General features: G+C 46.2%; 1 protein-coding gene across 1 annotated transcript in view; it reads left to right on the top strand.

Annotated features, from left to right (window-relative positions):
* The first annotated feature begins 2,661 nt into the window (after positions 1 to 2,661).
* Positions 2,662 to 25,272, top strand: part of LOC133345948 (band 4.1-like protein 5) — a 44,495-nt gene continuing 21,884 nt past the window's right edge. The window contains exons 1-11 of the mRNA XM_061557097.1: positions 2,662 to 2,835; positions 3,066 to 3,703; positions 15,002 to 15,106; positions 19,477 to 19,519; positions 19,784 to 19,862; positions 20,171 to 20,215; positions 20,331 to 20,383; positions 22,521 to 22,641; positions 23,776 to 23,863; positions 24,090 to 24,178; positions 24,698 to 24,767. Of these exons, the coding sequence (XP_061413081.1) occupies positions 3,524 to 3,703; positions 15,002 to 15,106; positions 19,477 to 19,519; positions 19,784 to 19,862; positions 20,171 to 20,215; positions 20,331 to 20,383; positions 22,521 to 22,641; positions 23,776 to 23,863; positions 24,090 to 24,178; positions 24,698 to 24,767 (873 nt within the window). The 5' untranslated portion in view covers positions 2,662 to 2,835; positions 3,066 to 3,523. The remainder of the gene's footprint in view (positions 2,836 to 3,065; positions 3,704 to 15,001; positions 15,107 to 19,476; positions 19,520 to 19,783; positions 19,863 to 20,170; positions 20,216 to 20,330; positions 20,384 to 22,520; positions 22,642 to 23,775; positions 23,864 to 24,089; positions 24,179 to 24,697; positions 24,768 to 25,272) is intronic.

The raw sequence follows: 25,272 nt of genomic DNA, 5'->3' as shown, positions 1-25,272 counted from the left end.
GTCTGAATGACACACCCCAGGCTCCAAGTCTGGGGTGTGTCATTCAGACTCTGTCTTCTCGACAGACCTGTTCTCCACCTGAGGACGGCTGCTTGCGTTGTGGCCGAAACGTCGTGAGAATCATTTTATAATGTTTATTTTTATTATTTTATTATTTCCATTCTACGTGACTTTACCGAAAGAACCAAGAAGATGAACACCTGAATATATGCAGAACTGTAGAGCTTGGAGGAGAATTTGGCGTCGGCTCACCAAGTTGTTGCTGCTTCCCGCTTATCTGTGGTTCTTTCGAGAGCTTGTGTCGTTCTCTCTCTCTGTAAGCGAATGCTGCGCACGTTATAAGTACATTTAACACGCGTATTTAAATGTAGCTAAGTGCGTGAACTATGAGCGTGATTTATAATTACAGTAATCGTTCAAATGAGCATTGCTTCTTTGGAATGCACGCTTAATGCGTCAACACCGAAACTGCTTGGAGCACAACATTATTAAAGGCTAACAACCTTAAACATTGACGGTCGCACCACACTCATACATAGACCGTAAATAATTAACGCGATTATACATTGCTGCGCTACGTGCTGCCACACTAATTACTCTAGGCTAACTAACCCCGCATTTAAATCGTAATCACTATTAACCAAGCACTGATGTGTTTAACAACAAAAAACGACTGTACACAGCTAGACCCTTTTTAAATCCTTTATATTAAGTTCGCTTGCTTGCTTGCTTAGGACCGTGCACATTTTTCGGTCGTTTTTTAACCCACTTCCCGTGATCCAATCGAGCTGACATTTTCCACACAGACTCGTTGTGCGTGACAATTAATGTTCGTGAAAATTTTTTTCAAAAATTTTACACTTTTTAGGACAAAAATATTATATTTAATTACCAATTGCTTAATGCTGCCATGCAATCATTTGACCCATAGGTGGCAGCCATCTCAAGCCAGATGACTCTAGCCGCCACGCATATAAAGGATTTATAGTGAAAAACTTTGTTTTTACGGGTTAATTTTTTAACGTTTGAGTTTGTACGGTTGTCTTATCACAACTTATCAGCGTGGCGAGGCCGGCCCGAAGGGTGCATGCATACGCTTGAGTGCCGGGCGGCGTGCGTGCGTGAGTGAGTGCGTGAGGAGTGTGAGCGAGTTGAAGTTGCATGCGAACCTTGGATGCGCAAGAGGTTACGTGTTCGGCAAGGACGTAGCCATGGAGGCAACATTGGGGGGGGACCAAATCTTCAAGGGGGTCCGGGGGTCCACCGCCAGAAAAATAATAATCTAAATTTGAAAACGAATTTCCTGCTATTTCCTGCCTAGAATATAAAAAAAATTCACTAACACATAGGATGGACTTTATCTTGTACAACAATGTCTAATAGTGTATTGTATTACATTGCTCTGTTTTTTCTTTTTTACCTATTCTTGTTTCATTGTATGTAAATGGCAGAGATTAGGGATTAATAAAGTACAACCATAACCATAATAATATAAACAGAAATCTATTTAATAGCAATATATTGGGGGGGACATTTTGAGCATATTTGAATATGGGGGGGGGGGGAGATGTGTCCCCCCAATATGTATTACAATTACGACCTTGGTGTTCGGTATGTGCACGGGATGCCGGGGAGGTACAGAAGGGTGGCCCCGGGATGTGCTGGGATGTACAGGGAGTTTCTCAAGACAGTACGTGCACAGGGTGATGCAAGTCTGTGCAGTAACTTCGGTGTACAGAGCGAGGTACTGGATCCAAGTGCCGTACTGAGAGTGGGGTGACAGAGAGGCGCTTCATGATTCCCTTGGATATGGCGCAGAGGGGTGCAGGAGGGAGGCACTGAGTCGGCCTTGGGAAGACGATTACAATGTAGTGGAGCGTGACTATCTGGAGAGGCAAAGTGGATCTCGCGGTGCAGGTAAATGTGAAGTAGTGGGGAAGCGCCTGTGTGTAGAGGGTGCAGGGAATGAGCTACTCAAAGGTGCCAGGGTACGCGCCTCGGAGGCCGTCCATAAATGACGTCACGCACCTAGGGGGGGGGGGGTCAGACATTTGTGACGATGTGTGACGAGGGGGGGGGGTGAGAAATGTGACGTTACATCAAAACGCGCAACTTTAAATAAATATAGACAACACGTTCTACTTAATTAAATATACTTGTTGATGTTTTCTCCTACAACATCAGAGTGCAGCGGCACATTAAATACGAACTACAATTACAATAGTTTAAAGCGATTTAAAGCATGTTTAATTTTTGGGGGGCGGGGGCAGAGCTTTGTGACGTCATATTTGAAGTGGGGTCTGACTTTTTGTGACGCCGTGTGACAATGTGGTGGGGGGGGGGGGGTCAAAAATTGTCCAAAATCGCGTGACCTCATTTATGGACGGCCCCAAAGTGACCGACTGGGAGACGCAGGGGAGCTGGTGGTAGGACGTGCTGGGGGGGGGGTGGTGGTACCCGGTGATCATCGGCGGCGTGGCTGTGCTCCGTGCGGTGCCAGGGAGTTGCCAGGCTACGTGTCCGCAAAATGCGCAGGCGGCGGCGACGGGGGGGTGGAGGGGGTAAGAGGAGGGTGCAGGGAGGCGGCTGGGAGCCCGGGGTGGGTGGGGTGGGTGGGGCGAGTGGGGCGCGGGGCTGGGTGCGAAGCGCAGACCCCGTGGCCTCCTCCCCCCACCCCCCAAACGAGGGCAGGCGACACGGGAGCCTTTGAGTTTCGCGGATCAGACACAAACAGCCCCTTTGGGGATTCCGAGAGATTTTCCGCCTACGACGGGGATTTAGTTTCCTTTCTTCGCGCTTTCAGAACGCGGGACGAGACCGCGGGGAAAACAAAACGTACAGTGCCACATTGCGCACGATGCCGAGGGTTTAGTGGAACTCCTCTGCTCGCTTTCGCAAACAACTGAACGAGTGGTCTTTCGAAGCTGTCGGTTCAACCCCGACGACGACGACGCATTCCTTTGTTGCTGCGCGCTGAGTCGTCGTGGGGTGCCCGTGCCCGGCGTGGGGAGGCTGCGGGTGACGCAGAGTTTATTCCTGCCCGCTGGTCCTCCTCCTCTCTGCAGGTGTTGCCTGCTGCTTCGGTCTGCTGCTGTTGGATGTCCTGCACCTTCTTGAAGTTGTTGCCGCTACTGACGCCGACGGCAGAATTTCTACCGCCACTGCCGGCCAACCACAACACCACCACCACGACCACCACGACGACCACCACGACCCGCTAGCAGCTCCCGTCGTGTCGCCACGCTCCGAGCCGCCCGCCCGTCCATCAGCCCCGTCTGCCAGCAGTGTCCCGCGCCCTCGTTCGGAACCGACACCGCCGCGCTGTCTCTTCCACCACCACTGGGTTGAGTGAAAGAAAGAGTAGTGGGTGGGTGGTGGTTGGTGGGTGTTTGTGAGAGCGGAAGAATAGGAAGACGCGGAGACATTCGCGCGCGCGTGTGTGCGTGCGTGCGCGTCTCCCCCTCCTCCTCTTCCACCACCACCCACAACTCCACCCGCAACTCCACCCGCTGCAAACGCCGCGATGCTCAAGTTCCTGCGCCGCACGTTCGGGAGACGTTCGCGCCGCTCGCCGCCCGTGGTGGAGCGCGACTCGCAGCGCGCCCAGGTGCACATCCCCGCCGCCGCAGGAGCCGGCCGCTCCTCCACGCTCACCTGCCGCGTGGCGCTTCTCGACGGCGGCGACGTCAGCGTCGACCTGAGCGTGAGTGCGGTGGTGGCGGTGGATGTGGCGGTAGTGGTGGTGGCGGTGGTGGCGGTGGTGGTGGCGATCAAGAGGGCATGGGATGGGGGGGGGCAGAGAGGGCACGGGATGGGGGGGGGGAGAGAGGGCACGGGATGGGGGGAGCAGAGAGGGCACGGGATGGGGGGGGCAGAGAGGGCACGGGATGGGGGGGGGGAGAGAGGGCACGGGATGGGGGGGGCAGAGAGGGCACGGGATGGGGGGGGGAGAGAGGGCACGGGGGGGGGCAGAGAGGGCACGGGGGGGGGGCAGAGAGGGCACGGGATGGGGGGGACAGAGAGGGCACGGGATGGGGGGGGCAGAGAGGGCACGGGGGGGGGCAGAGAGGGCACGGGGGGGGGGCAGAGAGGGCACGGGGGGGGGGGGGCAGAGAGGGGCACGAGATGGGGGGGACAGAGAGGGCACGGGATGGGGGGGGCAGAGAGGGCACGGGGGGGGGGCAGAGAGGGCACGGGAGGGGGGGGCAAGAGAGGGCACGGGATGGGGGGGGGCAGAGAGGGCACGGGATGGGGGGGGGGCAGAGAGGGCACGGGATGGGGGGGCAGAGAGGGCACGGGGGGGGGGGACAGAGAGGGCACGGGATGGGGGGGGCAGAGAAGGGCACGGGGGGGGGGGGCAGAGAGGGCACGGGATGGGGGGGCAGAGAGGGCACGGGATGGGGGGGGGCAGAGAGGGCACGGGATGGGGGGGGGCAGAGAGGGCACGGGGGGGGCAGAGAGGGCACGGGATGGGGGGGACAGAGAGGGCACGGGGGGGGGGCAGAGAGGGCACGGGGGGGGGGACAGAGAGGGCACGGGATGGGGGGGCAGAGAGGGCACGGGGGGGGCAGAGAGGGCACGGGATGGGGGGGGCAGAGAGGGCACGGGATGGGGGGGGGGAGCGAGGGCACGGGATGGGGGGGGGCAGAGAGGGCACGGGGGGGGCAGAGAGGGCACGGGATGGGGGGGACAGAGAGGGCACGGGGGGGGGCAGAGAGGGCACGGGGGGGGGGCAGAGAGGGCACGGGATGGGGGGGGGCAGAGAGGGCACGGGATGGGGGGGGGGACAGAGAGGGCACGGGATGGGGGGGGGGAGAGAGGGCACGGGAGGGGGGGCAGAGAGGGCACGGGGGGGGGCAGAGAGGGCACGGGGGGGGCAGAGAGGGCACGGGATGGGGGGGGGGGCAGAGAGGGCACGGGATGGGGGGGGGCAGAGAGGGCACGGGGGGGGGCAGAGAGGGCACGGGATGGGGGGGGGCAGAGAGGGCACGGGGGGGCAGAGAGGGCACGGGGGGGGGCAGAGAGGGCACGGGGGGGGCAGAGAGGGCACGGGATGGGGGGGGGGGCAGAGAGGGCACGGGGGGGGGCAGAGAGGGCACGGGGGGGGCAGAGAGGGCACGGGATGGGGGGGGGCAGAGAGGGCACGGGGGGGGGGCAGAGAGGGCACGGGGGGGGGGCAGAGAGGGCACGGGGGGGGCAGAGAGGGCACGGGATGGGGGGGGTCAGAGAGGGCACGGGGTGGCAGAGAGGGCACGGGGGGGGGGCAGAGAGGGCACGGGGGGGGCAGAGAGGGCACGGGATGGGGGGGGCAGAGAGGGCACGGGGGGGGCAGAGAGGGCACGGGGGGGGCAGAGAGGGCACGGGGGGGGGGCAGAGAGGGCACGGGGGGGGGGGTCCGGGAAGCTTTCAAAGAAGAAGAGGAGACATTTGGGGGGCTGGGGGTGGTTGTGTTTTTTGAGCAAATAGTTTGAGGGAGCCGCATCACACGCAGAGCTACTTGTGCGCCAACACAGTCACGTGGGAGCGGACGAGAAGCGCATTCTTAAGCTAACGAAATAGATGATGGCATAACTGCGTCTAATTAATCCCCCCCCCCTTTAGTTATTCTTTAACAATACAGTTTGATTGTACATTCTGCGGTCACTAAGACATTCCAGAGTGACCCATTGCCTGCCATATTTATTAAATTATCTTTACGTTAAATTACGTTTAAGATTTAAGTAATAAAAAAAATTGCTGCCCGCAGCGAGAGGGTTTGGGGGGGCAGACAAAGATCCGCAGGTTGACGACCCCTGATCTCGAGAGAGCCTCACCTCTTGTCAAAGTTGTGTGCCCAAAAACAGCGGGTTCGGAGCGCAAGTTCGCTCCCTCCCTGCCTCCCTTCGTCCGTTCCATTCCTCACCCGTCTAGAGGTCGCTGGTTCGACCTCCCGTGGCGGCAACTGAACCAATGAGCAACTTTCTTAATTCGTCCTCCACCGCAAGACCCTCTACTTAAGAAGTATAAATCAATACGCCACGGTTAAGTCGACGAGCAGGTCACGGGGTAAAGTGTGGGTATGCTCACGTGTATGTATGTTGCCTTCTTTCGCACCGTACGTCGCCAACCGGAGGTGCGCGGGAAGGACATCTGTCCAGCGTGGAAGAGTAGGCCAAGTACGCTCTAAAGGGGATCTACAGAGCTCCCTCTAGCGGAGGCCCTTTCACCAGCAGTGGTGCGAACAAGACATTGCAGAGCTGCGCCTTCAGCTTTCTACCACATTCCATGCCGGGTGCTTTGAGCCATGACTCGGCGAGGTGCTTTCCTCAACGGTGTTTTTTTTTAGGTGACGTCTAAATGTACAGTTTCATCTCGTATCGAGGGCTCATTTCAATGTTGTTGACACCTTAGCCATCAATGGGCATCCAGAACCCAAACCATAGACACCTGTACCGGAACACGAACCCTAAGTCCACCCTGGCACCTGAGCTGAAACATTAACACCATAATAACCCTGCATAGGAAAACAAAACGGGGGTAATAAAACAAACCGTAACATCCACATGGTCACCTGCGCCCCTTACCATATCCCCAACCACATACTGGCACACAAATTCAAACCCTCACGTTCACGTCGAAATCCTTCAATGAATTCTGGACCCAAATCTGCACAATCACCTGTACCAGATGTGATACAAGGGCACATGCACATACACAGGGGCACCTAGTGTGTGTATACCATGTGAATCGCTGCGGCATGTGGCAGTGTGTGGGTTACTACATGTATGGTTGTTAATGCTTTGTAGTATATTCTGGGAGTGGTGGAGAGTTGATTTCCAGCCTGTGTTGAGCAAGAGGCCTTTGAAAAGTTTACCTTGGTCGGGGGCCTCTTATGTGGACTCAGCCTACAGTAATACCTGGTGGAGTATTGTGAACATCAGTAGGGAGACAAAGGCAGCCCAACGTCTAGAAATACTTGGCTCCTGTATGGCTAAACACGGGGGGTATGTGCATTCACATGGTATACTATACAAAGGTTACGTTTTACAGCCCAAAATGTAACAAATCATGATGTGATGGAATTATGATATGATGCCCTGAGACAGGAATGTCTTCTGGTCAAGAAGTAACCTTGGTCTATTTGGCTCACGGCAGTTGCGTTATTTCAAACCTCGTTATTAAAAGAGACCACAGATGGAATGTAGTCCCTGACTCATTGTAATTTACGCCCTGCTGATAATCTTATGCTGGCGTATGGCAGGATTATGTATATGAACAGCTACATTTAAATATTGAGGTTTGTGAGCCATATATATAACGGCTTCTGGTGTAGTTTCGTTGATTCACTCAAGGTTTCCTGTAAAGTATCACTGATAATGAAGATATATATTCTGCTCGCATATTAACCACGTCTCTAACTTGTAGCACATCTACCACCTTTGCCTTTCTCAGTGACCCCATACACCGCTTTGAGCCTTGACTGTATTTCCTCACTCTGGCAGCCTCTCAGTATCAGACAGGTGACAGATTTATAGGGCCCATTCATATACCAGTGAATAACGTCTTCCCAACTGCATATTTGCCAACTCTGGTTCGTAAAAGACTGTGTCCGTTTTCATTTTGCATGTGGCTGAGTTGAGCTGCTCTCTGTCAATCGTTTCATTTGTTGGAGACACTTCTAATACGACTACAGGATTGAAATGCGGTGCAGTGCAGTAGGTCTGAGCTCGAGCAAAAAAGAACTGGACTTCTCAGTAAACCTCGCCGGAAAACATCACTTGTTCAGAGTTATCCCAGCAGTATCAGTTTGACCCAATGCTCATGTCTAATAATTTTTAAAGTACACATTATTTAAAATAGCATAATAAGTTATTTCACTTAATATCTTATATTTAAAATAATGCATTTTATTTTATTATTGAAATCCTCATGGAAGGCATGCTCTTTAAAGTCATGCTGCAACAATTTCCGGCATGTCTGTGCGGTGAGGGGACATCGCCATGCAATTCTCTGTTGCTCTCCTAGCTCTGCACTTTATCACTGATTGTCCATTATGCCACTTCTTCTAGGCGCCATCTCTTCTCGCCGCTAACTCCGTACCAAAGAGCCGCCCCTGGTTATCCCTCGAGCCATATCCTAAGCAGGTTCTCGTCAGCCACGGTCTCTGTGACCGCTCCTGATCTCTTTATCTCTGCAAGAGAGCAGGCTTAACTGACGGGTACAGTACAGCACTGTAACGTTTTTGTAGGGGGTTTACTGCAACAAAACACTGCATCAGGCCACAACTAGTTTTAAAGTTCCTCGTCTGTGTTGTTTCAGCCTTTTAAACCTCGTGAGATTAACGATTCCAAAGTGGACGACAATGGGTTACGAACAGGCATTTCATCATTGCAGACAAGTGTTATAGATATTCCAATTCGTTTACTGGTTAATGGAATTATTATAAATAATTGTACACGCAAGCCTGGGACATTTATTTAATAGTTGACTCAAAGTAAGACCCCACCCCGTCTCTGTCCACCCAGCATGAGAAATGTTTACACCAGAGTCCATCAGTAAGTTGCGTGTGGTCAGACAAGGTGTGGGTCCTCCCACCCCTTCCAAGACCTCTAGCCAGTGTGGAAGAGTAGGCCAAAATACTCTATAACTTCCTCTATTTGAGGCTCTTCTGTCGGCAGTGGCATGAGCAAGTAATTGCAGGGCTGTACCTTAACCTTTTATTTACGTGCTAGAAATGTAAATATAATCAACTACTACTTATATATAAGATGAAACTACATGCACGATAAGTCATCACACTACCTTTAAAATAGTGATTTTTTTTTTGCTAAACGTTTAATGCGTTTTTTATCCTTTAGACTGTGCCCCTTGTGAATTGTAGGATCACACTGCACATGCATGATGGTTGTCGATATGGGTGAATCTTAGATCTTGAACTCATTGTTTCAGGGAATTCCACGAGGAATTCGTCAAACTGTTCTAGTCCTGTTCTCTTATCCAATACCCCCCCTCTTTCCAATCCTGGCCCCTCACCTACTCACCCCCCATACCTCCCACAACAGCCCCTCACAACTGATACGGTTATCATTCATTTGTTGTTGTGTTTAAATGGTAAACTAAATAATCTATGGATTTAATTGATTTGACTTTGTTACAGCTGACATTTGATTGGTAGCGTACTGTTTATTTTTCGTGCCTATTGAGCACACAGGCTGCGTGATGTTACTGATTAACACGTGCACACAAATTGTGGGTAATTCATATACAGTAAATACCCAAACGCACACAAGTATCGTACAAATGTAACTAACGTCTGCTGTAAAGAAATTGGAATGGCATTATCAAAGGTTAGTAACAAGAAAATAATGGAGAACAAAAAGATTGGATAGCATAAGACCGAGAGGCACTTAAATACAACTTTACCAGGCGCATGATTTGACCACGAGGCATCTAATGCACTAAGTAAAAAATAACATGAACTTTAAATGTCACGAATGTTGGGTTTATGCAGTTGCAAATCAGAGTGCCAAGACATATATTAGAAATTATGTCCACGTGTGTGGCATGAGTAAAATGAATATATTCCCAACTAATGGGATTACTTCCCGAATACTCCATCTGCATGGCAGGTGGTGGCTGTACCGCAACCTCCACCGTGCCCTTCCTGCCAACACTCTACACACAAATGAAACAAAGGTTAATTGTGCATTTACGATAATCAGCACTGTTAAGTAAAAAAAAAGCCATTCCACAAAGGATTCCTTTTCTCCATGTTTTTTAATGACTGAACGGGTGATGTCCCTTCAAGCCCGACTGAGCTCAGTTGCGAGCTATCCTCAATTTGTGGTTTTATGTGAATATTAGCTTAACATCTCCAAATGACATATGGGCTGTTGCTTTTACAATGCATATCCTCGATGGATCAGCGAGTCGAGACGGGTGTGCTTTCTCGATCTCGTCCTTAATGGGATTTGCCTGTGGAGGAGCTTTCTCCTTAGTGTGGAGAGATGTATGAGAGATGTATGCCTCGTGGCGCGTGCAGTGGAGTCCGATCCACAGGCCCATTCCCTGAGATTGTATGTTTGCTGTCCAGCACTATTTGTCTATGACTACACCTGTTGTTGATGCAGTACATGTGAATGTCAATCCACTGCTGGATGAGGGCCTCATCGTTGTGGGGAGTTGTTTGACCTTTCTTCACCAGACTGGTCAGTGTCAGCTGGTCAAAGTGGGGAGCATAGATACATGAGAATGGTGCGGTACAAGCATGTTTGTTTTCTGTACTGCTCACAAATTAGCCCGAAGCAGCCTATTTGACACCTATTTTATATGTACGTGGTGTTCGCTCATCCAAGTACTTTCCATATTTTGACATCTGACGAGATCGGGCACCTTGCCTAGTGATCTATCATAGGAAAATTGGATATACGTACATATTATCAAAGCATTTAAATATTCATTCCTATACACGCTGTACATATATACATACATAAAACGAAATATCCACAACTTCGCAATGCTGTATTTATACTTATACAGTATTTAGCATTTCATTTTACCTCAGAAGCATATTAAAGTACATTAATTTCAGTATTTCGACACAGGGAACCAATTAAGAGTCAGACACGTTCTGCATGTCTTCAATGAGTCACTGGTTATAACATTCAACTTTGATGAGCACCCATTCTTAACCATACATGTTTATATGGGTCCATCCGTTTTTTGAAACTCTTGACACTTGTGTTTATTCTACAAAGCAATGTGAGCATTCTGGTTCATCCAGCTGTAGTCACCTATCAGGGAATCCGAGAACTCTGCAATGTGCTTTGTTGTGCTATTCTAATCTGCTAGGCTGGTTCAGGCAAGTTTCGTGCGAATGAAGCTATAATAAAGGAATTCATACTGTTTGGCAAACGTTCCAGATCTGGAACGTTTAACGTAATATTCATGGTTCATTTGCTGGGTTGTGCAAAAATAATGCACCTTTTTGTTATTGTGTATTGTAGATGAATGTATATAAAATGGCAATTCATTGTAGCAGCGGTTTTTTGTTAAGCCACTGAGAAATGTTTTGCAAAGTGGTCCACAGCCATTGTTGTTTACCTGGAAGGCTTCCAAAGCTGTCAACTTAAGGTTCAGCTGTTGAATGAGGCCATGTCCATAGCGAGTCATCCAGGCCATTGGAAGCATACGGGACTATCGGAATATGTGGTTGAACCATTGGAAATGACTGATCAGTTGACAGGCCACGATGGCTGTGTTGCCGATCGTCCATTGGGTTTTGATTGTCACGATAAAGGCTGTTGGCTGAGGGCATCTCGGTCTTTTAATGTGTCCTCAACATGTGGGTGTAAATGAAGTGGTGCCGCACACACAATGAGGCCATTTGCTGTGAATGCTTGTTTATTGTAACTCCTCGGAGGATGTTGTGGACCAGTGCACCAACCAACCAACCAAGTTGGAAATAAAGCAGCCCTTTGTGAGACCTAAAAACCCAAGTAGCCTTTGGCCCGAATTCCTGACGTAATTGTTTATTGTTCAAGGCACGCACCGTTGCACACTGTTGGATTGAACAGGAATGACCGGCTTAAGCAGGTTGTGCAGAGGGAGTCCTTATTCCAACCGTTTGAAGGGGGAGTTGGTGCTTTTCAAAAACTCGATCCATGCTTATACGTAAATTCGTGGCTGTCGTGAATTCACAGACAGTGATCATTCAATAACACCCGTTTATGATTCTTCGAAACACGTATTTGCATAGCGGTGAACGTATCGGCCACTCGTGGCTACAGAGGTCACGTGATTGTTACAGAGGTCACGTGATTGTTACAGAGGTGATTAGAGGGGTGCGTTGTGAGAACTTAGGAATCGATGTTACTGCAATTGATCCATCGATGTTACTGCAATTTATGCATCACGATGGTTAGAAATGCTTGAGTGGGAGTTTGAGCTCTCGTCACCGACTGCGGCCTTACACAAAGAGTGGCCACGATGCCATTTCCAGCACCCTTAGATTAGCACGGTTGGCTACGTACGGCGTGAAAGAAGTTAAACATATACATTTCACACACATACATACATTATGACCGCTTGCATTTGTAGGTTACAACTAAAGTGGCATCGCCTTAATTTCACACGTGGCGTGTAAACAACTCATTCATTGGCTGTCAATATATTCACGCTTAATTTCACACGTGGCGTGTAAACAACTCATTCATTCATAATCAACGTTTTTGGGTTTAGATCGCGTTTATTTATAAATGTGTCGTAACCCTCCACCACCCGACACGGCCAATCAGTAAAAATGTGTCACGTTGACAAAGACAAATAGTTCACTGCTTTAGCCCACCGGTGTGTTGAATTGTAAATGTTGTGGCTTCAACACACCGGTGGGCTAAAGCAGTGAACTATTTGTCTTTGTCAACGTGACACATTTTTACTGATTGGCCGTGTCGGGTGGTGGAGGGTTACGACACATTTATAAATAAACGCGATCTAAACCCAAAAACGTTGATTATGAATAACATTGGTCGCGAAAGCCTACGTGTTAAACTAGCTCATTCATTGGCTGGAAATATCTTAACATGCAGTGGCTCGCAGAACTTGGCCAATTGTTGTGCGCCGGCTCATTGCCTGGCTGATGTCCGTCTTGTCTGTGGTTCCCGAGCAATTTTTAGATGCAAGTCGCATGAACAACGTTGTTGAAAGCTCAGCACTATTAAATATTTCAGCAAGCATTCACGTGAACTTGCTGCAATTTGCTGCAGTTGTGCACCGTCGAGAGGAAAGTAAAGTCCACGTGAAGTGACGCGTTCCGGCTCATTCATTAACGACGACCTATTGCTCAGATGTTGTGAGCTCGCAAGCTCTGGTCGTCGTGCCTGGAGGCCCTGGCCTCATTGTGAACACACAAGACGCGTAATAAATAACCCCCCCAATTGTTAACAATTGAGTGCATTTGCATAACAGTCGGGTTATGTGCATAATGCTCCTCTTTCATTAGTAATTGTCCTTTGTGTATGGACGTGTTTTAGTCGAATGGAAGTTACAAGCGTAAGTTTATGCACGTGTTGTTTCATGGGGGGTTTAATATATATACTGTACGTAAACTGATTAGAAATTGGTTCTTAACATCTATGTGCCGAACTTGGCAGGTATGCAGAGTTGGGCTTGGTTGGTGCTTGTAATTAGGCTTGGGTTGTGAGGTGGACACATGATGACAGTGTACCAATATACATTATTAAATCAATCTGTGCGGGGCTTTGAATGTTTTCTGCGAACACGTGCATGGATTTTTCTTCACGCTCTTTCGTAAGTTAGCCAAACATCTCAACGCAGGACCCTGATGAAAATTGTCTTCACATTCCGTCAGACTTTGCGTGGTCAATGAAGGCCATTGTTATTAGTCGGAGGTAAGCTGACAGACAAGTGCCTGACGTAATTAGTAAACATCATCCTGTACTCTTTAGGGTTCCTTACCAAGCATTGCAGGACCTTGGCCAATTTTCACTCTTTAGTAAGTGTGCCGTTGAAGGATGATACGGATACAAATTTTACTCATGCACTCTCAATTAGTATGCATCATTGTGTATATCGTATCACAGTAAGCAGAAACATGAATCTGTGTTCTCAGAAAGCATTTGAACGTGTGAAGTTGTCTTCGCTAGGTGTCGTGTGTTAAAACCGTGTAATCATCCCTTGCAAACCGGCTGCAAAATGAAAGCAGTCAATTTTTCTCAGGAGTGCATTATAGTGTTCAATAATGCGAATAGAGTTCGGTCAGATAAAAAAATGATGGTAATATTCTACGGTAATTCATTATCGTCAGTTGCAGCCGTCATCAATCCACTGTTGGATGAAGCCTACCTCCCCCCATCTCTTGCCATCTATCAGTCCAATCCATCCAGCTCCTGCATATGAGCTCATTTAATTTCACTTCCTCCATCAGTCTCAACCACTGGCCATTACTCTGCTCGCGACGTGTTCTGCCCAAGCTCATTTGCTTTTGCGAACAGTCACCGTGACGTCTCTAACTTGCGAATGTTCTCTGATCCCGGCGTTTCTTCTTTTGTTCTCTCTCTCAGCGTGACTCTAAATAGATCGCGTTTTTATCCTTTCTGTACTTTTCAGATTTTGTTCCATCTTATTTGTCAATGTCCATGATTATAATCCATAGTTCAACGCAGGTGATTTCCAAATCTCTTATTGTGGTGCATGTGTATGTTTCCTGCCATTATTATGGTATTGAAATAATCCTCTAATGCAGAGTAATTAGGCTGTAATGTGGAAATATTATGGTAACGAAATTGTAAGGATGGAACAAATGCCACAATACAGGTAGTAAATGTGTTAAATGTTACATGTTAAAATGCTTTTATTTTTAGCATCGAATTTTTAACGACTCTTAGAGAGTATATGTATGCAGTGTTTATGTTTTACACTGTATTAGAATGATAACTAGATTGTTTAGAGGCCGTTGTCGACTTACTGCTGGAAGGTTTGTTTTCAAGTATCATCCTCATGGAAAATCTAATTTCTTATTTTACCACGTGATTCAGTGCTTGTATCACGAACTAAGGATGGATATTGATTTGATCACTCAATGCATCGTTTCACATCTAGTTTTTAGCACATTACACCATGCCAGTGTATATTACCCGCCCCTACAGGCATATTAATCTCCACATGAGAGGCTCAGCACCACCAAAGAAACTTGCTCTTTGGTCCATTGTGCATGGAGACACTTCGCCTTTATTAGCACATGGCATACTAATTCATCACTGTCTGACAATTCTGATGAAGGACTCTGCAGGTAATTGCCACCCCATATAATCCCCTGATTTAACACTCCATCTAGCTCGAGCTGGTCTCGTTTCATCTCTACCATGGTGAATGTCCTCTCAAGCGTGTTCCCTCCTTTGGCTGTCAGGTCATGGTTGATCATGCTGAATATCAACATTCTTGATAATCATTTATACAGATAATGCATTGATTATGTGTGTGTGTGTGCTCACATTCTGTTCAGAAAAAGGCAAAGGGTCAAGAGTTGTTCGACCAGATCATGTACCACCTGGATGTGGAAGAGACCGACTACTTCGGCCTGCAGTTCATGGACTCGGCGCAAGTGCCGGTGAGTGACCTGGGACAGATCAGACAAGCTCCTTCCTTTCACATCCTGCATTCACTTTCTACCCGTGCCTCAATCAGTCATTCAATAACTTTATTTAGTACCAAGTGAGAGCCCATTGAGACCTGCACTTCTTTTCCAACTACACAACCAAGAAGCCGCTCCAGGGCCGTGCCAACCCAGCCCCAGTGCGGGAGGAGCCAAGTCGCGATATTCTTAGAGTTCATAGCATGTCGATGGTGCGGTGGCGCTGTGTCCCGACAGTGTTGTGCCGACTTATGTCACATGCGATGAGCACGTCGTGAACTACACCTCCAGCCCTGCTTGATCCCAAGCCAGATGCAGATGTCTTCGAGTGAGGCCAGCGTATCACGGTTTGGTTCCTGCCCAGCTCGGCAGATGGCCAGTGGGACAACCACATCGTGCCGTGTGAACCCTACCACTGCCGCAACTCGGATGTGCCGGTGGAAGAGGGGTATTTGTCTCTCTTTTTCACGTAAGATTTGAATTACAAGTGCTCTACGTCGTACAAATAAAATGTAGCATACAGTATACATGCCCCTGGTAAAAACAATCAAATACACCCTTCCTCAAGCACCCCTGCATGGTCTTACGAGCTTCCTGTGCCGTCAAGTATGCCTCCTGGTGTTTTTAATTAGTGAAGGTAAGTGGTTGAAATTAATTGCTATTTTTCCCAACCCTGTAGGCCAATCTAAGTGCTTTTTAGAATCTATATTATTTTGTGAAGAAAAAGTTTCGTAAAAAGCATATCTATTTTTTATTTTACGAAAAAAAATACGCTTTGGTATACCTTAAACGCCAAACATAATTATACCACTTCATTAAAGCATCTGCCAAATTTTTACTAAAGTATGTGTAAGCCCAGAGTTTCAGGCTGCTCTAATGAATTTGGACAGTCCGTGGGTGAGTATTCCAATGCGGGCATGTGCTCAAATAGGGTACGAGTGGGAGTAACGAACGGGTTGGACTGCCCAGCAAGAAAGGCAGAGAGATATGAAAGGCGTGCGCGTGGGAGTGTCGGATGTGGACAGGAGAGAGGGAGTGCGGAGAGCGAAGGAAACAGAGCAGAGGTTTGAAAGCTTGCAGGAATGCTTGGAATGTGTACAGTGCATAGGGCACATTTGGATCAATATGCAGTTGAAGTCTACAATCTGTTCCCAGCACATGCAACGTTTGTATCATGTACACATGCAAAGGACACACGAGGCTACATTATAACGCACGTTGGGTTTAATTGCGACCTTGCTCTGTTACTGATCTGGAAGCATTTATAACCAAATGTGCTCATGCAGCAATGGGCACTGCAAATGTATTGTTTTACATGTATTTTTTTATTATTAAACTCTATTATTCATAAGTGAGTTAGGCTGCAGCCGCTGTGGCTTCCGTGTCAGAATAAAATGATCACACGTACAGGTGGTGATGTCGAGGCAACGGTTGGTGGATCGCACGAATGTTGTGAAACTGCCTTCCCGTTGGTGTCGAGGTGTCATACCCTGGTCTGCCAGGAGAAGTCAGTACAGCAAGAGAACTAATTGTCATCTGATTCCATCTGTACGGGAGATCGAGTTTTGACCTGTCGCAAGCATGGGTCTTCTCTGGGTGCTCCGGTTTACTCCCACTTTCAACACTCAGTAATTTGCTGAAAACTTCTTTAAAAAAATAAAAGCCCAATGCAAGCCCCTCCTGAAAAAGAGTCCTACGACTCAGTGTGTGGTTTCCCGGATAAGTAGGTAGAGCACATGTTTTTGTGTGCGAGTCTCGCATGCATGCCTTCCTTCACTTCAGAGCCCTGACAGCAGATCTCGTGTGTAGCTGCCGGCAGGATTTACTGTAGCAATTCTCGAGGTCGGTGTGAAATGTTTTACATGTGTGAGGAGTGTAACAATTCCAGGTGCGCTCCGGACTTAACAACTATTTCACGTGTGTGTGTGTTAAAATGAAGACAAGCTGACATGTTTTTGGTTAGTTTTTTTTTTATAGATGTAACTTTATACATATTCCACTTGTCATTACCTGAAAAGTCTGTGTTCAAATGTAACTCACAAATTTACCTTTTAACCTTGTAATATAGCTGTGCAGAATCTCCATCACTGATTCAGGACTGACCACAGACATGAACACCATTCCATTTTTGTATTATCGCATAAACGTTACATTGTTCAGTTTGTCGACCTATCGATCTTCAAGATCAACATTACCCAGCAGCATTTGTTTAAGCACTCAATGCCGAGTTCACCGAGAGTTTAGTTCCATGCGTTTGTTTTATTTTGATAATCAGTAGCAATTCCACAAAAGCAATTGCTCAGGATTCATGTTGCAATTGTTGGTCACATTCACTGAGTGGAATAAGTGAAGCTCGCTAATCTCTCAATGCTTATTTGCACACTCTTCCAGCTTTTGTTTCATTAGCTTTGTTAATGTCCACGTTTTTGATCCGTTATTTAATAGCAGTAAGTCACACTAATTAAAAACTACGTGTGTTCTTTTTACTCATTGGTAAGAAATTATGAAATAAATAGTCAAACGAGCAGGTTCGAGTGCTTTTGGAAAGCTTAACTTAATAATGGAAAGCAAATTTAATTAGATTTCACCAAAAGAAGTAGTTTGGTTAAAAGTACATTCCTTTTAAAGGTTGTATCACCTGCTGTTCTTGCAGGTGATTGTCTTTTTCAATTAGCCATGACCTTGGCAGCATACAATCACTGCTGACGACACCCAACTCTTCTTCTGCTTTCCCCCTTTTACTCCTGACCTTTCCTCTCATATCTCCTCCTGCCTGGCTGCCATCCATTCTTGGATGGTGCTTCACTTTTTCTCTATCAATCCTTAGAAAACGTCAATAAATTTTTTTTCGGCCTCGCACTCTACTCTACCCATTCCCACCATCTCCTTCCCTCATTTCTTTCTCCTGTTTCATGTGCCCTCAATCTTGGTGTCACCTTCGACTTTTCCTACAATTTTTCCACTGACTCGCATCTGCCACTTTCATTTATTAGGAAAATATGCCCTCTCATTTAACTTTCTGCCACCAAACTCTTAGTTCATGCTCTGATCTTTACCCACCTGGACTACTCACAATTATCTTCTTCTTGGTCTTCCTGCCTCTGCCCTCACTTCCCTCCAACAAATAAACAATGCTTCTGTACAAGTTCTTTAAAATTTCCCCTTCATTCTCAAATTTGTACCTCTCTTCGACAACTTGACTGGCTTCCCATTTGCGACCGTTGTCTTTTAAAATACCTGACACTAGTTTTTAAATCTCTGCGTGGCCTTGCTCTCCACCTTATCTTGCCTCTCTCATCTCCTTCTATGCCCCCTCTAATCCTCTTCATTCCCTATCTTTGTCTCTCTCTCTCTCTCTCTTGCCCTCCTTATCTATGTATCCAATCTCATTTTCGGTCCTTCTCCCTCCTTGCAACTTTCCACTGGAATTAACTTATCCTGTACAGAAAGCAGTGCCCCTCCTTAACCTCCTTACGTTCCTCTCTTAAAGATCACCTCTTCTCTGTCGCCCGTTCTCTTCCTCGTTGGGCCCTTGGCCTCTCCCACTCGTTCCCGTCCCTTCCCAACTATTTCTTGACCTCAATTGTGGTCACTCATTTCTAAATCCTTGCGCACCCCTGTCATCTAAATCATTATATTTTGTCATCATTTGTTTTACTATGTCAAGCGCCTTGAGTGGAGGCGCTCCATAAATATCAAATACGATAAGATATACAGAACATGGTGCTTGTGAACTTGATTAAATGCTGAATTGGTAACAGATGCTTTTGCTTTCTGCATTTTTACAAACGTTGGTTTCTATTTTAACATATATAATGAGTGCATCCGTTACCAAAACGTGTACAGAAGTTTGCAGCTCCATCCTTATCCCAATATATAATTCACAAGTGTCCATCCGTCACACACTGTATCTCCCAAATGGTACGTCGGAGTTGTTGTGGGCAGTTGGGTTGACCATACTTCATGAAGCTGGTCAGTGTTGGTTGGTGATGGTGAGGTGCAGAAATATGGAAGCATACAAGTTGAGTAAAATAATGCATCTTGCAGGAATGCCCTCTGCTGCCCACTACATAGCCCCGTGCTGCCCATCACATTCCAACAATAATACCGCGAGAACAAGTGCGTCCATATGAGAGGTTAATATATTTAAACAAATAGAATGATACAGCTGAAGTGGCATACAATTGAAAGAGTTCTCAACACTGAGCTCATGGACCACACAATTTGCCTTGAGCACTTCATCCATCATAGTTTGCAGCTCTAACTCCTAAACAGTGTCCACATCATTACACTGCAAGGGTTCACTGGAAACATTCACATTCACCATGTGTCTCTCTTACCCACAGCATTGGCTGGATAACACAAAGAGTATAAAGAAACAAGTGAAAAGTAAGTTTGTGGATTTGGATGTAAATCACTGTCTCTCTTGCATTTTTAACTTAACATTTTACGCTTGAGCGGCATATCTTGTTAATCTGTTTCTTGGTTTTTTTATTTCTCTGATGATGATAATGATGTTGATGGGGAGTTTAGTTACCAATGTTGCCTTGTTATGGCTTCAGTATGTTGATTGATTTTCTTCCCTATGCATAGTCGGGCTTGAAGTGATGTTGCATTCACTAAACGCCTCTGTCATTGTGCCTCTTGTGGCAGTCGGCCCTCCCTACTGCTTCCACCTGCGTGTCAAGTTTTACTCATCAGAGCCAAACAACCTGCGGGAGGAACTCACCAGGTGACGGGGGCAGGGAGGAATGAAGTGTGAGGGTGGGAGGACGTGGGGGGAGGGGATGACTAAGTGGAAGTGAAAGGTGGAACAGTTGCGGTCACGAAACACTGAAAACATTCAGGAAATGTTCTTATTCAAAAAACCAGTCATGGAAAAATTACGCGGCTTAGAGAAAAAATGTTATGCTGTAAAATGCATGCACATGAACTTCTTTTGCACCATACATAGCCAATCGTGCTGATGGGAGGTGCGAATTATAAGGGAAATAGAACGGCTGGCTTGAATTTCACTTGGCTTTTTACTTTATCTTACAGATACCTGTTTGTCCTGCAGCTGAAACAGGACATTCTCAGTGGCAAGTATGTACTCCTTGCAGACGAGCACAGCTGCATTGTCACACAGAGCTGAGGGTTCCCCATGCTGGATCCGATGTCTAGTGACTCACCTGGTGTGCCCGTTCTGTCTCCCGGCCAGGCTCGAGTGCCCGTTCGACATAGCCGTGCAGCTCGCTGGGATCTCTCTCCAGGGTGAGCTTTGCATCAGTTGAATTAATGCTGGTTAATTGGTACTACTGTGTGAGGTTTTCACGATTGTGCTGCATAGCTCTCCGATGTATTTTTCGGTTGTACTGTGTTTTTGGGCAAGTTGTCCAACGTTTTGCTCCACGTGAAGGGAGCGTATTCAGGAACTGAAAAAAATTAATAAGTGCCCAGTACGTGGGAGTGAACCTCGGACACTCAGTACAACTTGAAAACACATCGGAGACCTATTGATTATTGTTAACATTGTTTTATTTTCTTTTCGGTGTGAAGTAGTTGCATGTTCTTACGATTTAAAAACATCTCTGCAGCTCAAGAATATTGGACACATTTTCTTAAATTGTTGGGGATCTGTTAGAGGAATGATAAAGCACTCGTAATTAAATGTCGCATTTTCTCTCCACCAAACATGACTCAATTGATTAATAAAACGATGTGCGCTATGGGCTATAATTACAATTTTACGTGAATAGGTCAAAGCCAAAGCTGTGGCCGTCTCTTTGCCATGCATTCTCAAAACACAGTTTGGGTTCTGGGTCATTGTGCGAGGAATGAATTGGTGTCCCTTTCTCTTGTGTTCTTTTGTCCTCTGGCCTCTGATGAAGAATACAACTGTGGCAGTTGCACTCCCTTCGCTTTTGTCTCTGCATTCTTCACACTGCCCTTTCAGACTTGCGTATGTGTTTATTTGTTAGTTAATTTAGTTGTTTAAAGAATATCGCTTACAGCGTTATAATGAAACTATGCATGCGCGCTTTATGCAAGGGTTTCATGTTCACGTTTGTAGCATGTACCGCGCTTTCGTCGAGCCTTTCGTCAATCCACTTCTGGATGAGGGCCTACCCATGCCATCCAGGTCATGGGTGGTTATTGGCCGTGGATATGGGGAACATAGATGTGGAAGCATGGACATACAGTTTAACAATGGATGTCACTGCATTGCCACCACATAGCCGCACAAGCTTTATTTGTTCATGGTCGTCACCACTCCAAGGACAATATCGAGGCTCAAACTCTGCTTACCTTCCGTGACCTGATGAGTTTGCACGTATTCCAGGCGATTTGGTCGCCGGGGTTTTGTGCAATATATTAACCTTAATATTTTAAATATGTTTTTTTTTCAAACCACCAGGACGGTAATAACACATTTTTATTTAATTTATTGAATTAAACAGAAATCAGAACATTTCAATACAAATGTGTTAATGCAATAACAAAGGATAATGTCAATGTGGGACTGTGTTCATGATGTAGATTTCAGAGTGGAGAGACCCCCCCCCCTCCCCTCTCTGTTAGTTTATACCCTGCCCTGGTCAGGTTCTGTAAGAGGAATATGTGAAATTCTGCTCTGCGTACCTCTCGTTATACCTCTGCCATTGTCATTGAAAAATATGACGGAAAAACATATTCAGCATTTATGAAGTCCATCATCGACTGCATTGCCTGGAGTATTCTCCACGCAGACAAACGAAGGCACGCGGTGCCCAGACTGTGCCTAGAACGCCGCACTTCTTCCCCTGTGACTCATTAGTGTGGCACAGCTGTGTCGACAAGTCACAAAAACCCTCGCCCCCCCCCCCCCCCCATTTTATTATTTGTTCTTCCTTTCCTTTCTCACAACTTCTTTTTGAAAGCAGCGTTTTCTTCCTTGGGGCTGCTTTACAGCATTCACTGTTGCAGGCAATATAAATCCGTGTTTTGTGCCACAGGGATTTATAATGCGAGTTCACGTTCTGTTGGGTTATTAAAATGGGCAGCTGGTGCCAATGTTACGAATGTTTTCTTAAGTGTTTCTTTTCGGAATAATGATTAAATTCCTGCAGTCACGAAAGCTTTAAGTCAAGATTATTAAATGTGTTCTGCAAGAAATTAATTGAGATGTCCGTCTGTGACTGTGCACATTTGTGTACATTGTAGAGGGAATTTAAATGTGAATATAAATGTTCTTGCGAAATTAGTGTGGACGATTGAGTGATCATGAAGTGTGGCCTCTTATGCAACGTAATTCCATCAAACACCATTGCACGCACTGCGTTCCACCTGAAGTGGTGACAATAATTCAGCTTAAGCTGCGATTGCATCACCGTCTGTTTGGTGTTGGTGGGCGCATGCATGTGTGGACCAGCTGAGATTGGTGACTGTGACCCCGAGGAACATACGGCAGCTCTAGTGTCAGAGTTCCGCTTCGTGCCAGGCCAGACCGAGGACATGGAGATGGCCGTCTTTGATACGTGGAAAAGTTGTAGGTAAGTCAGACCCAGGGCAAGTGAATTTATACGTAGTGTGGCAACCTGGCTCGTCCGTCGTTACACTTGCGTATTGCCACCACAATGCGAGGATGGGTTTTATTCAGAGTAATTGAGCCTTCTCTTTCTCTACCGATATTCAGACATCAGTATCTCTGGGGAGAAGAATATGAGAATGACTACACTCATATAATTGAATTGAGCATAAACATCAATAAATGATGGCGAATAGTACATTGTAATTACAAATTACAGGAATAATCTAATGTAGATAGTAGATAAACAATACACATTTTAGATACAAATTACAAATTATTTTGATTTCTGTAATGACAAATGTAGTTAAAATACATATGTAAAATACATGTAATTTAAATGCTGTCCATCTCTGCAGATGTAAGATGATGTAGATGCTATCTCCAACTGTAAGTAAGTCAATATACGAACAGCCGTCTCACTACTCCGAACAGTAGGCATTGGCTGAAATGTTGACCACTATTTTGTCTGCTGTAACAGAATGCCTGCATTGACTGTTGTGAAGTGTTTTTGCTCTGCCTATATACACAAGACTGTTTCTCCTCTTTGCAACTTACGATTTCTTCAAGCAACTGATCATTGAAGGAATTACAATGATTTCGAGACTAAGTATATTACTGTATTTAGATGAATTTGTAAAAACTGTTTATATTGTCATAGCTGCTGCTTCAATAAAACACAATTTGGAGAGAATTTTTTTCACTGTGGAGTGTAGCAGATGATCTCGAATAGAGCATGGGATATGGGTACCATACTGCAAGTATTGCTTATGTAAATAAAGATTGTAAACATGTTTTGACTAGGTCTCATTTTATTTCCAATCTCATTCCATTTTAAGTAATATGTCAAGGGGAAGCATAATGGTAATTACCTCCTCAAAAACCTTAAAGTGGCAACAAATTTGTGCAATGTGAATTTTAATTTGGGAATATTTTGAATTAAGAAACAGTTTTAAGAGGCTTTAACAAAAAAGTGTATTTATTTATTTTAAGAGCAAACATCAACAAAATGAGTGATAAGACTTTGGATGAAGGGAAATACTTTTGTTTAAGATACAGATTGTGGTTTGTTTTGACATCGGCACAATGTTCTTTGCAGGGGCCAGATGCCATCGCAGGCGGAAATCAACTACCTTAACCGAGCCAAGTGGCTGGAGATGTACGGTGTGGACATGCACGCCGTCAAGGTGCCCTCACTCAAGATGCAGCAGCCCACACCAACTTGAGCACATGACCTGTGGTCTGGCTGGAACTCTGGGTCGTAGTGACCTTGTTTATAGATTTGTTTTACGAGGTGAATAGTGATGAATGAGTTACTTTGGGTTGAATATGTAACAGATGCGAACGTGTAGGTGCTGTCTGGAATGCTCTTTGCATCTTGATGTGATAATATGTTTTGATTTGTGTGTCAAGGGACGCGATGCCAACGATTACACCCTGGGCCTGACACCAACTGGAATATTGGTGTTTGAAGGAAAGACAAAGATTGGCCTCTTCTTCTGGCACGTGTTACAACTCTCATATGTGTAATCACATTATCACATGAGACGCATTACTGTAAATATTTAAAAAAATAAAAAAATAGTTAATTCCTCATTTACTAAAGACATACATTTAAACCACATTTTACATTGGTTTGTGACACGAATGAGGCAATAAATGCTATAAATGCTAGAAGTTCCGTATGATCTGCTTTCTAGCTGTGCTTTCCCACCATCTACACCATTTTTGCAACACGTGAAAAATGTATGTCACTTCTCTGGAATGTCGTACATTACCGAAACTGCCAGACATTTACTCATGAGCTTGAGTGTCTGTCATGTGCTGTCTTCTGTTGTTTGTTCCGAAGAGGTCAAAGTTCATCTTGCTACTGGCACAATCATGCCCCCTTGCTTAGCTGGTGCTGCATTCACCTTACAGTGACAGCTGCCGCAAGGGCTCTCCTGCCAAAGGGCATGTGTTGCATGAGCGGTGCGGTATAAATATTAAGTAGCGGTGATAATGCAATGTGCTCTCTGCAGGCCCAAGATCACGCGTTTGGATTTTAAGAGGGACAGGCTGACGCTGGTCGTTGTGGAGGATGATGAGCAGGTGAGTAATGTACTCAGTCGGAGAGCTCACGATCCTTTTTTCTCAGGTATGGGAAATATTTCCCAAGCTTGGGTCATGTTGGTAACGTCGTGTCACTGGCAGGGTGTACCATGCAAAAAATTACGTAACATTCTTAATACATTTGTACGTAATTATAATATGACTTTTCATTTAAGTTTTGATATCACTTCTGTAATATTTAATAAAAAAAATTATTTTGGGAAATTACAGTACTCCTCAATGATCTTAATCTCGCTAGCTATTTTAAAAACATACATGGGAGATAGGTCTTCTTGGTTCTTTCGGTAAAGTCACGTAGAAACGTAGAAACGTGACTTTACCGAAAGAACCAAGAAGATGAATCCCTGCAGTCACGAAAGCTTTAAATCGAAAAATGGGAGATAGGGATTAGAATATATATAAGATATAGTTATTTTTTTTACAAATGAACAGAAACTCCAATTTTACCCTGCTGCTATACAGGCTGCCGGAGCGCGTTGAGTGA

The sequence above is a fragment of the Lethenteron reissneri genome, chromosome 23, assembly GCF_015708825.2.
Source record: "Lethenteron reissneri isolate LAM-NWPU_2019-01 chromosome 23, ASM1570882v1, whole genome shotgun sequence".
Lineage (NCBI taxonomy): Eukaryota > Metazoa > Chordata > Hyperoartia > Petromyzontiformes > Petromyzontidae > Lethenteron > Lethenteron reissneri.
Note: the sequence above shows the minus strand (reverse complement) of the source record. Positions and strands in the feature narration are given on the sequence as shown.